The 18,774-nt window shown below is 40.6% G+C and overlaps 1 protein-coding gene across 1 annotated transcript in view; it reads left to right on the top strand.

Moving 5' to 3' along the window:
- GRM5 (glutamate metabotropic receptor 5) overlaps positions 1-18,774 on the top strand; it is a 206,414-nt gene that overhangs the window by 166,565 nt on the left and 21,075 nt on the right. Inside the window, exon 7 of the mRNA XM_088140844.1 lies at positions 6,843-7,782. Within this exon, the coding sequence (XP_087996970.1) occupies positions 6,843-7,782 (940 nt within the window). The remainder of the gene's footprint in view (positions 1-6,842; positions 7,783-18,774) is intronic.

Genomic DNA, 18,774 nt, shown 5'->3' with positions numbered 1-18,774 from the left:
GAATATTATAAGAAGTGGATAAGGATGGGAAAATTCCTCTGGCAATGGATTTGACAGTTTAACTTCAGAAGTATCTATGGTGGAATGAATTCCACCCACAAATGAAATTCACTGTCAATGGTCTTTCCCACCCCCACTCCCCACCCTGAATATGTATATATTCATTCATTCATTCGTTTGTTCATTCATTCATAGGAGTGGGAGATATTGCATTTGCCTCTAAATATACAAGTGGATGAACTCATTATATCTATCTATCTATCTATCTATCTATCTATCTATCTATCTATCTATCTATCTATCTATCTTTAATGAATGCATCCTCTGTAAGTTCTTTCCAGTTTTTTTTTTTAAAAAAACAGCATATTTATTGTAACTTTACCCATCTTTGTGGATTAGAAGATTCTTTTTTGGCTTTTCCTGGAATGCCATGAGATGAAATGATATCCCTTGATCACACAGTCCAGAAAATGATAAACAAGGGATGAACTCTTTTGCAAACAGCCTGGTGATGCTATAAGCGCTCTGAGCTTTTAAACATTAACAAATACTGGAAGAGATCCCTTTGTCATCTCATATATGTTTTTTTTTTTTAAAAAAAAAGTATAATCCACATCTGTTCCCATTTAGACTGGTAAATGTTCAGAGTTGGTTTTGTTTTTGTTTTTTTTAATGTGAGTATAAATGCCCATTACATTCTACATATATAGTAATGTTATTGTTCATGGACATTTTCTTTAAATCTTCACTCCTAGGGTTCTGAAGCATTCAAAGGAACATCATTTTAGTTAGATTTATGCTAAAAGTGATAGTAAATTGCATTTAGAAAGATTACACACCTGCTGGGAAGGCAATGTTTTCTGTATACTGATTATCCCTTCTTTTTGTCTCTTCCTCCTGATTGATTCTTTTCTTGATTTATTACCATTTTTGAACTCTTCTTGTAGGAGGAAAATAAGGCCAGCTCACAGTCTTTGTGACTAGTGCAGTAGGTAAAAGAAACTGTTAATTTCAGCAGCTTTGAAGAATACAAGGAGAGAGTCAGTGTTATTAATTTCATCAGCCTTTGATTACTCTTCCTTCTGGGCAGGCATTTTTAATTCTTATTAAATGTCCTTTAGATACGCTGGTGGCTTGATTTTTGAGATGACAGAACAGAAAAGCAGATGATGGATGGATGGATGGATGGATGGATGGACAGAATGCTGATAACCCAACATTTATTTATTTATTTATTTATTGAATTTATATGCTGCCCATCTCCCCCAGAGGGTGACTCTGGGCAACTCACAATTAAAATCAAACAGTAAAAATATAAATATCCATATTAAATTAGCTAAAAAAATAATACTATATAAAAAGACTATATTTATTTTATTTTATTTTATTTATTTATTTAATTTGTCCCCGCCCATCTCCCCACAATGGGGGACTCTGGGCGGCTTACAACATACTAAAAAACATGAATACAGTTAAAAGTTATAAAACCAAACATTAAAAAGATAAAAAGCTAAGAAATCCAAGAGGCCGCTGGGGCCACAGCATACCACTAAGAGGCCAGCCAACCCCAATTCTGATTTCTTCCCTCCCTGCCCCAGGCCATATAGCAGAGCCATGTCTTTAAGTCCTTCCGAAAGGCCTGGAGTGAGGGGGCCTGTCTCACCTCCGGGGGCAAGATGTTCCAAAGGGCAGGGGCCACAGCAGAGAAGGCCCGCCTTCTGGACCCCGCTAGTCGAAGTTCTTTTACCACGGGGATCCGGAGCATGCCCTCTCTGTGAGATCGGGTGGGACGGGTAGAGATCGTGGGGGCGAGGCGGTCCTTCAGGTAGCCTGGCCCCATGCCATGTAGGGCTTTAAAGGTGATAACCAACACCTTGAATTGGACCCGGAAGCAAACTGGCACCCAATGCAGCTCACGGAGCAGAAGTGTTATATGGGTCCTTCTTCGGGCCCCAAAAATCGCCTGCGCGGCCGCATTCTGGACCAGCTGCAGCTTCCGGATATTCTTCAAGGGTAGCCCCATGTAGAGCGCATTCCAGTAGTCTATCTGGGAGATAACGAGGGCATGGGTGACTGTTCGCAAGGCATCCCGATCCAGGAAAGGGCGTAACTGGGGCACAACCCGAAGCTGTGCAAAAGCCCTCCTGGCCACAGCTGCCACCTGCTCTTCGAGCAGGAGTCGTGAATCCAGGAGGACCCCCAAGTTACGCACTGGGTCTGTCTATACAATCTGTATATACAATTCAAGATGATGGGGGGGGCAGAATTGATTACCCCATCAACCAGTTCCAACAATGCAAGCCCCCATCAGGCCCCCAGGCCACCTGGCATAGCCAAGATTTCATACTCTTCCTGAAGGCCATGAGAGTGGGGGCACGTCACACCTCAGGTGGTAAGTTGTTCCACAAAGCTGGGGCCATGGCAGAAAGGCCCTCTTCCTAGATCCCACCAGTCAAAATTCCATGACTGGTGGGGTCTGCAACGTGCCCCTTCTGCCGGACTGAGTGGGGCGGGCTGATATAACAGGGGCGAGATGGCTCCTCAGATAACCTGGTCTTGTGCCATGAAGGGCTTTAAAGGTAATAACCAACACCTTGAATTGGACCTGGAAGCAAAGGGGAAACCAATGCAGCTCACGTAACAGAGGAGTTATATGTGCCCTCCCTGGGGGCATTCAAAACTGTCCGCGTTGCTGCATTTTGTGCCAGCTGTAGCTTCCGGATACTCTTCAAGGGTAGACCCACATAGAGAGCATTGCAGTGATCCAACCAGGAGGTGACGAGGGCAAGAGCCCTCGCGTGGAGGGCTTCCTGATCCAAGAAGGGGTGTAACTGACACACAACACAAAGTTGTGCAAAGGCCCTCCTAGCCACGACTGCCACCTGCTCTTCGAACAGGAGTCGTGAGTCTAGGAGGACCTCCAGATTACATACTGTATACTCTATTTTGTTATTATAACCATAAAGAAAATCCCTAACTGGTTGGACAGAGTGAAATAAGGACACCACCTGTTTCTTTTCTCCTCCTTCTCTTGGAACATAGTTCAACTCTTGAGTACTGTAAAGCTAGCAAGAAGTTCCCTAAAAGGAAGCCAGCAAAGTCCTACCTTTAGCATACTAATAAACTTTTATCTTGGCTGACTTGTCCAAGGCTAGTGAGTGAGTTCAGTTGCCAACTCGGTTTTTATTGCCTTGCCACTGGATTTCACCTCCAGTCAAATTAAAGGTGAATGTGGAAGATCTCCAAAACAATTAACTAAGGAAGAATTCTGGAGAACTCAAGAATTTGTGATAATTATACAACTTCCATTGGCCTAAAGGAATTACCAGGGGGTTTTGTGAGTTTGGAATGTGTTTTATTTGTTCTTCATAGTCAAGTCATTATTACTGCATTTCTTTTGGAAGATCTTGTTTCCAAAATGTTTTGGAGTATGCAGAAAGACTAAAGAAGAATTTTCTAAGTAAAGAAAGACCAAAGGCTTTCTAAAGACCTTCTGAATAAAGACTAAAAATGTAGCAACATTTACATAAATAAATACATTTTAGAGAGGGTTTCCCTAGAGATAGAAGTGGGCTTTATGGTCAACTATTCCTAAAACAGTTGCCAAAATGTCTCCATAAACATTGGGGAAGGGGCAGGATTACAAAGTTCTGTACTTTTCTATAAACTTATAGCTATTATAAATTTCTTTACCACTTCTTACTCATTCTGATGAAAGGGAATTTGCTTTCAAAATGTATTTCAAAACAGAAGAGAATTTCAGTGAAGTTTTCAAAGGTGGAGCGTAGAATTCTTGCACATTTAATTGCAAGATATCATGCTTTTAGTGGCTGATAGGCAGTGATGCCAGGATGCAGGTCTCTGACAAGTAAGTAACTTTATCACAACTAAGGAAGCCATAAAGAAAGGATTCCAGCAACTGCCAGATATTAAATGCAAGCCCTATTGATACAGAATTTATGGTTTACTTATTACACCTCTTTCTCCTACCTGCATGGTGCAATGACTCAAGACCTTTCAGTTTGAAAGGAATTGCCATCTGTCCCTTTTTATCATAATAAGCTTGTCTGATTGCTTCTGACTTTGCCAAGCTCTCATAGAAGGGGGCCAAGAGATGTCTATAGGAACCCTACCTTTCATTGTACAATCATCTGTTCAGTCATCTGCATCTTCCCTGTCTTCCCATATTCCTATTAACACTCAAAGAAAGTAATAATGAGGAACCTCTAGCCACTGGGGTTTTCCACATTAAGAAAAGTGAATAACTACAGCAGCTTCAGAGTAGTACATAACAGAAAACAATGTTGGCATTAACTGTCTTTGCCTTTTCCAACAATCAGGTTCACTCCAAAACGTCACCAAGGGAAATTCAAAAGCATCTATCAAGTGCCCTGAGAATAATGTAGAAAAACCAAAGCCTTTTTCAAAAGCTTTGAAAGAAAGAAAACATCTGAGAAATTGCATTGCAAGGCACATTTAAGGACAGCATAAATGTCAACAGTTTATTCTAGGAAGAAAGAAACAAATCATCTGGTGCCATATGTGAAGACTTTAAAATTTAAATATATTATTACTGTAGTTGCTTGATTAATCAGCTGGAAAGCTAAAGGGATTATCCTTTCCATAAGTCTACAAAGGAGGAGAGGGTGGAAGCTAAATATTAATGTGGAATATGGTAATTATGACAAGGTTAATTAGCAAAGTATGTGTCGGCTATAACTAAAAGGAAGGATGGCTGACCTATCATTATAAATTACAAAGGAAAATACAATGAAATGAATGTGAGGGCCTAAGACTTCTTCAGGTAGCTTAATGTTTGGCAAACGATAAAATGGATTAACTTTGGAGAAAACCAGATACCAATCAATTTCTCAGGATTCATCAAAGCACTCTGAGAGGGCAAAATTATGGCAATGACAAGATTCAAAAGAGTCATCAAATGCCAGCCTTATCAGTAACAACTCAGGAGCGGCTGGGAAGATAAGCAGCCAAGAAGAAGGCTATTGGACTAGGAGATCTCTATTAGGTTAGAGAAGAAGTAAATGATTCCAATATGGCATTTGTCAGGAGGATAATGGAACTGTGGCTAGAAAAATGTCTGGTCATCTAATACTATTGTGGGAACTTCCTCCACTAAAATGGAATTGAGACAAAGAGTCCTGATTTCTTTCTTTTTTGGGGGGTGCCTTCAAGTCAGTGTTGACTCCTGATGACTGCAGTTTTCTTGGCAAGATTTCAGAAGTGCCTTGCCATTGCTGTCTTCCTAGGGCTGAGAGAGAGGGACTGGCCCAAGGTCACCCAACTGGCATCATGTGTAAGGCAAGACCAGAACTCACAATCTCCCAATTTCTAGCCTGGTGCCTTAACCACTACACCAAACCAGCTCCTTTACTAAAATAATTCCCTTAAGAATATGAAGCTTTGATGAGTATGGCAAAATCTGTCTTGTAGACCTATCGTCTACAGGTTTCCTCAACCCTTTTTGTAAGTCACGAACGGGCAACCATTCTGCAGTCAGAACTGACAAGTGGGTTTCTTTTCTTTGTAAAGAGAAAGCCTCTCTTGATTTTGAGTTCTGCTTGTGATGACTTTATGGATATGTCCATATTCTTTTCTTGACAGTAGTATGGAAGTAGTTTGCCTTTGCCCTGTTCTATGAACTGCCCAATCAAGCCAACGGCCCTGGTATTCCCAGGTGGTTCCCAGTGCATGTAAATACCAAGTCTGATCCTACTTATCTTCCAAGCTCTATCAAGGCTGGCTGATTGTTGCTACTCAGAGACTTTATAGACTTATATTTGGGGAAAGGTCTGTAGGTACCACAGGAGTATGTTGTGATGGCCCCAGAGAGTTGAGGTCAGAATTTTAGCCCCATCACCCTTTTTTTACTTCATCCCTAAAAACTTAAATTAGTCATGTTATGCCAATCTGAGACATCAATATAGGTTTTAAAAAATATATAATAATGCCACTGAAAGTGGGTGATCTGCTTCCAAACCTCAGCTGTATATATTTGGGACTAATTTTCAGAGGGTGCAGGTTTCCTAGGCTCAGCTTCTGGTAGAGATTTTTATAATGTTTTTTTTCATTGCTTTTTTATTGCAAGAAATTGCCAAGACAAAAATAAAAAACACAGTAATTAAAGCAATAAATGAAGTACAAATTGGAGAGAAAGAAAGAAAGAAAGAAAGAAAGAAAGAAAGAAAGAAAGAAAGAAAGAAAGAAAGAAAGAAAGAAAGAAAGAAAGGAGGGAGGGAGGGAGGGAGGGAGGGAGGGAGGAAGGAAGGAAGGAAGGAAGGAAGGAAGGAAGGAAGGAAGGAAGGAAGGAAGGAAGGAAGGAAGGAAGGAAGGAAGGAAGATTTTTTACCCAGAACAAAATCAGAACTTCTGTTAGGAACAACTTTTTAATATGGCTAAGAAATGATGACCAAATTTAAATAAGTAAAGTCTCCCTTGAGTCCAGATCGACTCCTAGTGATTTCATTAATGAACCCATGTAGTTTTCCTGGCACAGTACAGAAAATGTTTGCTACTGCCTTTTCCCAAGATATTTTCTCAGCTCCCCAGTCAATTCTACTAGTTCAGTATTTACTGGTGGCCTCCTAACCAAGTATTAACCAAGTTTAACTCTGTTTAATTCTGAGCCCGGGTAACCTCATTCAGATCCTACCAGCTGCTCAGACAAATTTCAATAAACCTATATTTAACTGCTAGATTGATTGAAGAAAGATTGCAATAGAAGGAGCAGTGATTGTATCAAGGAACAGGAGTCTACTTGCCTTAACCAGAGCTGCTGCTCAAAAAATAAATAATATTGTCTTCTTCATTCCTGTCCATACCAGGCTGCGATTTAATCCCAGTTGAATATCTACGATGGGGTGATCCAGAACCCATTGCTGCAGTGGTTTTCGCCTGCTTGGGTCTCCTGGCCACTTTATTTGTCACTGCCATATTCATCATGTACCGCGACACGCCAGTTGTCAAATCCTCTAGCCGAGAGCTCTGTTACATCATCTTGGCTGGAATCTTTCTGGGTTACCTGTGTACCTTCTGCCTCATTGCAAAGCCCCAACAGATCTACTGTTACCTTCAAAGGATTGGCATCGGTCTCTCCCCGGCTATGAGTTACTCAGCTCTAGTGACGAAAACAAACCGCATTGCAAGGATTCTGGCTGGCAGCAAGAAGAAAATCTGCACCAAGAAGCCACGGTTCATGAGCGCTTGTGCCCAGCTGGTCATAGCTTTTATCCTGATATGTGTTCAGCTTGGCATCATCGTTGCCCTGTTCATTATGGAGCCCCCAGATATAAAGCACGATTATCCAAGTATCCGAGAAGTGTACCTGATATGCAACACCACCAACTTGGGGGTTGTGACCCCTCTTGGATACAATGGTTTACTCATCTTAAGCTGTACCTTTTATGCATTCAAGACCAGAAATGTCCCTGCAAATTTCAATGAGGCCAAATACATTGCCTTTACTATGTATACCACCTGCATCATCTGGCTGGCCTTTGTACCAATTTATTTTGGGAGCAACTATAAGATTATCACCATGTGCTTTTCAGTAAGCCTGAGTGCCACTGTGGCACTCGGTTGCATGTTTGTACCAAAGGTGTATATCATTCTTGCCAAGCCAGAGAGGAATGTACGCAGTGCATTCACCACGTCAACTGTGGTTCGCATGCATGTTGGAGATGGAAAGCCTTCTTCTGCAACCAGCCGTTCAAGCAGTTTGGTCAACCTGTGGAAAAGAAGGGGATCATCTGGAGAAACTCTAAGGTAATCTGTGTTTTAGTGGATTTTTGTGTGATAGGTGGGGAAAGAGAAGAGGAAAAATGCTGATCTTAAACATTAGTATTTCTACAGTGCCATACATTTCACAGATATTATTTAGAACAATTTAGCACACTTCTATCTTTCAAGATTCAGAATCTTTCTTTGCATTGGTCTGCAATAGAGAAAAATATTTAAGCATTTATATTCTGAATTAGTCTTATTATTATTTTATCTAGCTAGATCCAGATGGTCTTATTCAGTCTGGTACCCTCCAGATGTGTTGGGATAGCAGTATTCTAAATTTTAGGAATCCCAGTACTCAGAGGGCACTGACTAGGGAAAAGTGGCCTAAATCTAGTCTCCTGTTTTTCCTTTTCTTCCCATTTCTCCCTCTCCACTTTTCTATTTTTGACAAGCTTTCTTTTTTTCTCCATATAAGTGATGCAACTTATCCTAGGACAGACCATAGCCCTGTCATGGATCTCGACCTGCCCATTGGAAGCAAATGGTTTGGTATTGGTTCAAGTAGCTAATGCAATAGCGGTGTATCGGAAGACCATTTTCCAACTTACCATACTTAACTTACCATAGCATATATGCAATTTCTTAAACTGATTGTCAGGCTTCCTGTATATCTTTTCCTTGTGTTGTGGGAATCCCTTCCTCCTAATGCAGACACTCCCAGCTATACTATGTACATTTCATATATGCCATGAGTGGGTTATAACGCAATAGAAAAAAAAATCCATGTGATTAACTTCCCTTTATCTTTGGAAGTAGAGGGATCTGGGTGCATATAAAATGAGCCTTTGTGAGCAAAATCTTACCGTGCAATAGGAGCAAGTGTGCAGCAAAATGTATAACACAATAGCCTTTGTGCTGTCCCAGTAAGATGTCAGTGTCTCTCATACACACACACACACACACACACACACGCCTTTGCGGACCAGTTGAGTCAGCTGCATGTACACCAGAAAAAAAAGAAAAGAGCCTGGACACAACAAGAAATGCAGATTGCATCCTCTTTCCTTTGAAGCTATTAATCCAAAATTTGTTTCTCTCTGCTGATCATCAAACTCACTGTGGGCTTACTGTATATCTCAGCACAGTGAAGAGACAACATAATTGCTTCGTAACTAGAAATTAATCATTCACCATTCAGTAGATAGGATCATTAGTTGCTATTTTTGGAATTTCCATGAGTGTTTTCCAAGTGATTCAATTACTATAAATTTTACTCTTTATATGTCATTCCTGCCTACTCTTTGCTTTCCTTTCTTTGCCTGCCATTACTTATTCTGCTAATTTACTCTCAGCTGTACTTTAAGCATCCCTATGATGCAATTGTTTCCCGTGGCCCTGCAGCTTCCATGCTTGTTACTCGTCACCCTAGTGTCAATGTCTGAAGCTTATTCATTGGTGGCCTCTTTATTCCTAATTAAGGAGAAGCAAGGATAATAAAGAATGAAGGCAAGTAAATGCAGCAGCAGTAGTTGCTTGGATGCTGTGACCTTTGTCAACGAAGCAGAGAGCATTAAAGCAAAAGCAATGATGAATTTAAAAAGGGTCTGTCATGTCGACAGGGTCATTAGCCAGCAAGGGACGAATGATCATCCCCATTAGGGGAACCCTTCAGAAGCAATTGTAGAGCATTCCAACTATAGAATGTAGCCATTCTCTTATCTGTAGATTCTATCTGCATAGCCTCTGCAGTTTCTTAGTCGTAGTAGAGTACATACAGCTTCAGAAAAGGAGCAACAAGAGGAAACATACCAACCAAATAGACAGAAAATAAGAGGGGTAAAATTGCTGCGAGAAAAAAACAAAACTTTATTATACCAAACTCCCAATTCATTTCAAGGGAACACACTTTCATTAGGGGAATGGTATGAATCAGCTAGCTTTCATTTGTTTTTTTCATCATACCAATTTTCCCCTTATTTTCCATGGCTTCAGAAGAAGCCACACATTCGGTAAGTCTAGTCAGATGGATGCAGAGGCAGCCCTGAAGGGTGACCTGGTCATGTTAGTATTCTTAGATCCTCCATCGGCCACGGAGAAGTGCTTAGAATAACATCACTTGTGAGAGTGAATGAAGCCTGCGCTGTATCTCTGTGAGCTCTCCAAGGTCCTGAAAGCTTCTGTTCTGCCAGAGCCCCGAGCTTTTCATGCTTCTTCTACTTTATGAATGCTCAGTCCATCACTTGCTTTTTAGGAACCTCAGCCACACTGTCTGAGATATGGGATTTGAAGGGAGAGGGGAATGTGACCACACAGGGCACAGTCAAGTACAAAGGGTACTTTTGGTGTTAGGAATGGCAGGGAGATGGACAGCACAGGATTGCTTCCTGTAGGTGGTAGAGTTAAAATATGGCTGACAGGAGTAGTCATAATGAAATGATCAGAAAATGAAAGTGTAAGGGAACACTAGATGTAGACATAAAAAGAGAAAGATGATGATTTTTTGCAACTCCAACTTCCTTATTTCCTGGCCATTGGCTGTGCTGCCTGAGGCTTATGGGACTTATAATCCAAAATATCTGGAGAATATAAATTGCCAATTCTTGGCATAGATGAATAGCTTCATGAGACATGTAATTGTTTATAAAATGCAAAGTGGTAGTATCAGAAGGGAATGTAAGCCTTTTAAAGATGTTGGTCCTGAACCATTGCTGCTGCTGACACCCTTTGCTTGTAAAATTGCTTATTAATTATGTTGGAGGACACACTTATTGGTTGAATTGGGATTTGCTTATGAGGGAAAATGCTTGCAGTGAAACATTGGGAACCATGGTCAGAGAATAGCCTTCTCCATGTGATCAAACCATGCAAGCCTTGGGCAATATCTTGGCACTCAAATAAAGCTATAGCATTAAGTCTCAGAGAATGGTGGCTCAAACGGAATCCATCATAAACTGATAATTCAGCTACAGAAGCAGTTCTGTTGGTACAAAGAATGTCCATTTTGCATCGCAAAAATGTTGCAGTGAAATACATAAATAAATATATAAATAAATAAATAAATAAATAAATAATCTGAAAACCAAGACTGCCTTCAGCTCTGAAGGGACCATGGCCAAAATACATTGTATGGCAACAATAACACTGAACAGTATGAGAAGGCTGTTTCTAGTAACCATTTAAAGTTCCCACAATCTGCATTGTGGGAAACCAGTTGATAGCTTGATGTCGCCTCCTTGCCCTGCTAAGATTAATGGTGTGCAGCCTATGGCACAAATAATGTAAATAGTCTCCAGTCCTTTTCTGATGGCCTATCAAGCCCCAAGATTGAACCCTTGAAATCACTAGTGCAATTTTCTGCTGTTTTTTTAAAATAAGATTTAATACATCTATTTTACTACAGCTAAAGCATGTAATAGACAATGCATTCATTTTACTAAAAGCAAAACAAATGGAGGATGGAAATTGCCCTTCGATTCTGAACCTGCTATATCTTGCACTCAGTGGCTAAAATACTGGTAAAAATTAGAAAGGGCAGCCTAGCTGCAAAGAATATGCTCACCTCTGAATCTCTGATCTGTGGGGCAGTTTAGATGTCTAGATATTTGTATCTGAACCTGCAAGCATTATCCAAACCACACTCATTTCTCCAAGGCATTCCTGCTTCCCCCGTTTGCTTCAGATGATTGGATTAAGGGTCTCCATCATCTTTCTCCAACTCTCCTTTACAGAACTAATTAACGGAGCCCAAGGCAAGTTGAAGCAGAAGAAAATGTCCCCCAACTTGACTTAGAGCAGTTGGAATCTTTCTGAATAACGGTTATCATCACACAATTTCATGCAATGGCCAGGTGACACCATTTACCCCAAATCTAAAATGTGGAAAAAATATCTGGTATTATAAGATTTTAGTCTTCTCACGCAAGTAAGAACACTAACATCTTGCAAGATTGTTCAGATTGCCATCTTGTAAGAGTTCAGCCTTTGTGAAAAAGAAGAATTTGGGGACCCCAAGAATAACTTTGGCTTGGAGGCATCAAGGGTTGAATCCTGGGCTTGGTCTTAAAGCTGGCATCAGAAATATAATCTCCCAAAACTTTGTCGGGGAGGAGGGGGTGCCCAGCAGCAACCCTACACAGCTATCAGAAAATCTTTCCAAGGTGCAAGGATAAAAAACACTGCATTGTATTCCTAGTGGTCAAAGATTGGAGTCCTGTCAGGAAAAGGAGAAAAGCACTAATTCTTAGAGTCTCCATAACAGCATGAAGTCTTCCACTGAATTCAAATACCATAGGTTATCTTGTAAAGTCTAGGAACACAGACCCGTTTTTTATCCTGTAATCAACTGGTAGAAAATAACTTCTCCCAAAGATAAATCATATCTCTAAGTTATGTTTGGCAGCTGGCTCATGAATCTATTCAAGCCAATACTGAAGTGACTGGAAGCTAAAACAAAACAATGCAGAAAAAATGTGAATTGGAACGAAGTGCTTATATATAGATAGTACAGAGTGTCGTAAAGGAGTGAGTCATGCCAGTTCTTAAAGAAACCTGCTGTTTAAGTCATACCAGCAGGTCACAGAGGCCCCCCTATCATTAACGTTGTGCTCTTTTGATGTTAATTGATGGCACTGCCAAGCTGCAGCAGAAGATTGTCAAACAGATGAGGCCAGGGCTCCACACAAAACTTTGCCAGTTGTCAGCTTCAAAGCGAGGGCGAACAAAAGCAGAACAACGTGCATACGCCTGTGCAGAGTTATATATTTACTTACTTGCGTTGCGTGGGTTGCTGTTTCCTACAAGCATCTTCTAACATGTTCTAGGCCAGCCAGAATGGCTTGATACTGGTTCAGAGCAAATGCAATTAGCCCCTGGGTCTACCAAGCCACCTATCTGCATGATTATGAGAAAACTGCACAATGAAAGCCCACGGCAGCATTTTCCGTTTGTAAATGATTTGATGCTTGTTTGCATTACTGTGCTGCTCTCGCAAAAGCTTAAGGATGAATAAAAACTGGATGTGTCCATTGACTCTGATGAAAGCACACTGTTGTGTTCTGTTCAGTCGGCAGTTTCAAACGTCTGTTGCATCTCCTGGAATAGTTGGTATGGGACAGAAAGCAATTCACCCCTGAAGTCCCGGGGCAAAAGTTGCTTTTTGTCCTACATCAGCTATTACTAGAGTTGCAGACCTGGAAGACCAAAACCAAGATTCCTGAGGAAATATCATATTGTAATCTCTTATCTCTTCAGCAGTGGACCAAAGAGTTTGGAGACTAGGCGAGGGGCACTAAGGAAAACTGAGCCAAGGTCCAACTTAGAATGGGCTATATATTTCAGTTCCCTCAGTCATTGAAGGGGAGGTGTGCATTTTTATCACCTGTTTGAGCATGTCAGCTTTGAACTCTCTCTCCAAACAACTTCCAACTGAATCATTAAAAGGGGACCTGGTGCCCTCTCCCCTTAACTTCTCTCCATACAGCACAAGAAAAAGACACTGTGGATTCTTCCAAACAACTCCCTTGCCCTATCCAAACAGTACAAACAGAAAACATAGTCTGTTAAGCCAAGATCAGGAACACAGAAAGCACTTATAATGGCAAAAAGGTAGCAAGGGCAGTCAAACTCCCATCCAAGGTCCAAAACAAGAAGACTACCAGAGATCCAACACAGCCAGTGTGGAGAATAATCAAAAGACAGACTGGCCATGTTTTAGGAATCTGTATGAATAAACGAGAGTAATTCTGACTATTGACTACTGGGGACTACTGTATTCAGGAGTTCAGACTCTAGGAATTTGTTGATTCAGTCAATCATTTCTTTTACTGTTCACATCAGTAGGATCAATATTCTGATCCACCAGGTTTGTACAGTTTTTTTTTTCTTTTCAAAAAATAAATGTTCTGCTTAAAAAAGCCAAATCCATTTTCATTTGCAGCTTTCATTATATGTAGAGCTTCTGTATATAGTTTTCCATATTAGGTTAGTGAATGTGAATTCTCTGAGAACCTTTTTAGGATAAATGTTCCTGATGTTCACTGTGACATCTATTTCTTTGATGCAGACTTATATTTTCCAAACATAAGCTTTCCAGTTTTGGTATAACTACCCCTCTGTGTAGACAACTTCCCAAAGCAAATATTCTTCTTTGGACATATGTTCCACAAGCATTTCTCTTTTTACTCTGGATTTTTGTTGAGAGGAGAACAGATGTCCATGCTGGGAGTGCAAATACTCTGGCAGATTTTGCAAATTTTGCTCCCAGAGAACTAATACCTCTATACTCAGTTCAACGGTGTAAAGACAAAGAGACAAGACCAGTCCTGACTGCACAGAGTACCTCCCACTCAGCAAGAGGTGGGAAGAAAAATTACCCATTGTCTCTGCTGATCTCTGCTTTTTCTTTGCATATTAAGGACAATTTGCCATAGATGGGGTGGCTTATATACAGGATATAAAATGAGAAGCACTTCTGCAATTATCTTCTATGCCTAAAAGCATTTAATGGAGAAGGACAAAGGGGTTCCTATAAAAATAGGATCGTGAGATGAGAGAACTCCTGGATTTTCCTTCACTCTAATACCCTCTGTTGGTTAAAGGATTCCACTACAGGCTCTGAATTAGCCCAGCTGCAGTCTCAAGTCATGGCTGCTCTCCAAAGGGGTAGAAATTAAATTTAATGCATACATTCTCATTTCTGTCTCCTGAAAAATGAGTGGACTTCCTGGCCCTCTGGGAACCAGCCCTCCAGCTAGTTAGTTCCTTTATTTAACTGTTCACCTTAAATGCCTATTTCAAATTTCTTTCTCCTGCCCTCCTCTTCCTCCCCCTTGAATCTTAATTAAGCCCAGGTTTTCCCAAATCAGTACTCTAAAGCTCTGTTTCATTACAATTCCCATCATCCTCAATGGGTGATGGAAGCTGTAGTCATGCCCAAGATGGATTTGAAATAACTGTAACTTGTTAAGCTATATTAGGTTTTTAGTTTTAAAAAAAACTTATTAAATCAGCAGCAAATTAATACCTTGTGGGGGGATTGATTATCTTTTAAAAAAAAAAATTGGAGACTGTTGCACCTGAAAGTGACTGACTGGCAATTTTAGTGGAGTGGAGAGACTCAAGTTTTCTTTCATTTTCCATCACATCCAAGAGCAATTGGCAAGCCTTAGGAAGGCTATAGTTTTGGTTTCCAAAGCTGAGAAATTGTTCCCTGATTTTCTCCATCTCTTGCCTGAACTTATCTTATTTTATCCATTTATTATCTTTATATCCTACCCATCCACTAGGACAGGATACAGTAGATCATGTATATCCCCAGTCCCTTTTTTCTGTGTCTCCCACTCCTTCAAACTCAGATCACCAATTGCCAGGCTAAAATACTGAAATTAGTCATGCAATTTCCCACTGACTTGACGAAAAACTCAAAGAAATTGATATGCTTAGGCTCTTATTGATGAAACATACCTATCTGGGTAGAGTTCTACCACCCACTCCAAAAAAATCACAGAGGGAAGTGGATCAGAAGTCCTCCATTTGTTCGTTGTTCTAACCACTGTAACCCTTGATCCCCTCCCAGTATTAAATAATGTCCCCTGGGCCCAAAAGCTTGGCTCACTCCTACCTGATGAACTCAAGGTGCTCTGCCTTCATTTTATCCTGCCTGACCACAGCAGTTTGCTACAGTTATGGAAAGAGCATGACTGACCAAAGATCATCTAATGACCTTCATATCAGATGGAGATGCGTACCAAACCAACACCTGAACCTCTACTCTGCACTGCTAAATTTCCCTTGCCCTCTTGTCTGCTATCTCTCTCTCTCTTATCTATCTATCTATCTATCTATCTATCTATCTATCTATCTATCTATCTATCTATCTATCTATCTATCATCTCCCCTCTCACCCCTATGGGTGGTATGTGTCTTCCTTAATCTTGAGTCCTCTACCAGAGGCCAGGGAGCTTGAGGGTTCTGCACAGTATCTTAGCTGTTCCTAGCACTGTGCTTTTCTGAGAGCTCTGATGTTGTTCCTGGGACCTGTTGGAGCCACTGTCCCAGATTAGGAGTCAGAGCCCCAAATGCTCCTACCACCACTGGGACCGCTTTGGCCTGGCCTTCCCCCAGTGAGAGGGGAAGGGGAGAGAGAGAGAGAGAGAGAGAGAGAGAGAGAGAGAGAGAGAGAGAGAGAGAGAGAGAGAGAGAGATGATAGATAGACCTTCAACAAGTCCCTGAAGTTCTTGGCAAGATTTCAGAAGGGGGTTGCCATTGCCTGAGAGTGACCAGCCCAAGGTCACCCAGCTGGCTTTGTGCCTAAGGTGGGACTAGAACTCACAGTCTCCCAGTTTTTAGCCTGATGCCTTAACCACTACACCACACTGACTCTCTTCTCTGCCAAACACCTTGCCCCAAAGAGAGGAATTTGGCAGTGCAGGGAGAGTGAAATACTTTGTATCTTATTAGGGGCTGGGGAAAAAGTTATTTAGAGTACTTTCTGCTGTACCTGCTGTAGTTAACATTACATGCTCTCCTTCCAGCCTTCCCCCCCCCCCCATTAAATTACTGCTCCCCCTCCCCAGGAAATAATTTGAATGGCACTTTACAGTTCAACTCACACAACAATGTATTGGGTTCCAGGAGCATTTTAGGAAAGCCATAATTCCAGCTTAAAGTACATTCTGCTTCCTACAACCAGAATCAATCCAGCCAATACAAGCTATATGGACAAAAATGGTTGATAGTCACCCACTACTGTGAAACTGGGGGGATTGGGGGCAATGCCAGGAGAAGGTGCTTCTCCATTGTAGCCCCTGCTTTATGGAATAGCCTTCCACAGGACCCTGCTGGCTTTCTGGAAGTTGATCAAAATGGAGCCCTTCCAGAGGGCTTTTAAAATTAGTTAATTAACATAGAACCATTTGGATTGCTGATTGTCACTGGGATAATTGTTTTTGTTTTAAATTAATGATAATTCGAAGGGGTTATGATTTAGTAGTTTATGTTGTCACATTGTGGATGTTTTATTTTTGTAAACCACCTAGGATCACAAGATTGCAATGGTCTAAAAAGCATGTAAAAACAAATACGTTGCTGATTTCCATTCCTATTGCATTTTCCCCACAATCGTTTTCCAAAGCTTGGTTTTTACATTATACAGTAGAACTCATCAAATTCCCAATCAGCAGTTTTGGAGTTATGCAGCTTGAAGTTCCAAAAATATTTAGAAGGAAGGTTGGGAAGTCTACTCTGGTGAATATGTCCTGTATGCACAACTCAGTATCCTGGTCATAAATTCTTTTTAGAAGAATGAGACCCCCTACTATACAATATTGGCATTTGGACCAGAGGTAGGATTTCAATTTCATTGATGGGGAATAATTAGTTTCTGGTACCCTGGAAAAGGCTTTTCTGGAATTCAGTCATTAGCTCATAGAATCTGAGAGTATGAGGGAGCTACTGAGGTCAACCCCTTGCTCAATGGATGTGCAACAGAAGGATCTCCAACCTCAGCTTGGAATCATCCATCTTTCTGGTCACCAGAAAATGCTTCAACTCATCCAATTTTAATGATCACCACTCTGGGTCATTACAGTTCAACTGCTATCCCTGTTTTCCTAACTTTCAATCAGAATCTGTTTTTCTGTAACTTGAATCCACGATGTCACATCCTGCACTCTGAAATAGCAGAGAACAAGTCTTGACTTTCTGTGCGACATCTTTTTAGACAATTGAAGAATGCTATCCAACCTCCATCTTCTCTTCCTTGGGTTAAGCACTCTCAGATCCTTCAGCCTTTCTTCTTAGGACTTAGTTTCTAATCCAATGTTTAGTCTCACTGCCCTTCTTTGCATCTCTGACTCATCTTAAAGTATGTCATCTAGAACTGGACACTGTACTCAGGGTGAGATCTGTTAACAGTTTATTTCATTTTTATTTTACTAGGCTTATATGACACTTCAATCACATCTGACTCTGAGCAGCTTACAGACCTCCAAAACAATAATAAGATTAAAAACTAAAGCATAACAATGTCACAGCATAACTTTCTGAGGAACACAGCATAACTGAGGAACACCTATAGGAATATGTACTGTAACCCCACAGAAGATAAATGACCAGTCCGTCAGACCCTAAGAATCCACTGAAACAGACATGTTTTTATTGCTTTCTGAAAAGTTAACTGAGTCAGGGCCCACCTGATGTAGGTACATATTATGAAGGATGTATCAGAGCCACAACTTTCTTTTTCCTATTATTTGGCTGGGTTCACTCCCACTCCTAAATATTGTCTGATTTTCGGTTTGCATCTTAATGTATATCATAATTATTGTGATTTGGTAACAATGGATTATATCACAATGTATCATTCCAGGCAGTTGTGGCTCACTCAAGTAGGCATGGTTTAACAAGTGTAAACCTAGCTTACTATTAATGTCAACAGCATAGCTTATTTTGATTGTTTCTCCTAACTAGTCTTTCTAACTAATCTTTGGTTTGGATATTGTTAGGTGACCTAATTGATCTCTTCCTAACAGTAATGTCCTCCAGATACTGTATGTAGGAGTACATCTTCCTTAACCACAGGCCATATTAGATTCAGGTACTTTCCTCAAGAAGACTGGAGATATGATTAATTAAATTATAAAGGTGGCATAAAGAATTGCTGGGATGCCTTTGTGAAGCCCCGTGAAGGAGATAAGATCTGAACAATTTTGATGAATTGCTGTTAAATAAATTCTCCATTGTGTAATCAATTGAGCTTCTCATATGCTGTGATTACAGTGGGTGTAAATTTGCATGGAAAGCTCTCATTCTCTTAGGGGAGGGTTAGGGTTAAATTTGATTAAATAAATTGTGTGTCAGTGTGAAAAAACAGTGCTGTCTCCAAACCAAGTTCAGAATTAGATGTATTTACAAAAATGAGAAGTACGTTAGCACTTTATGATGATTAGTTTTAACCGTATTCATTATAAACCTACAGGGTTCTGTAAAGTTGCCTTAAAGTCAACCTGATTCTTGATAACTGAGATGGAAAC

Source organism: Python bivittatus, unplaced genomic scaffold (assembly GCF_059951505.1).
Source record: "Python bivittatus isolate LINGU-HERP-01145 unplaced genomic scaffold, Pbiv_v1 ctg000340_np1212, whole genome shotgun sequence".
In the NCBI taxonomy this organism is placed as follows: domain Eukaryota; kingdom Metazoa; phylum Chordata; class Lepidosauria; order Squamata; family Pythonidae; genus Python; species Python bivittatus.
This window is presented reverse-complemented; position numbering and strand designations above follow the sequence as displayed.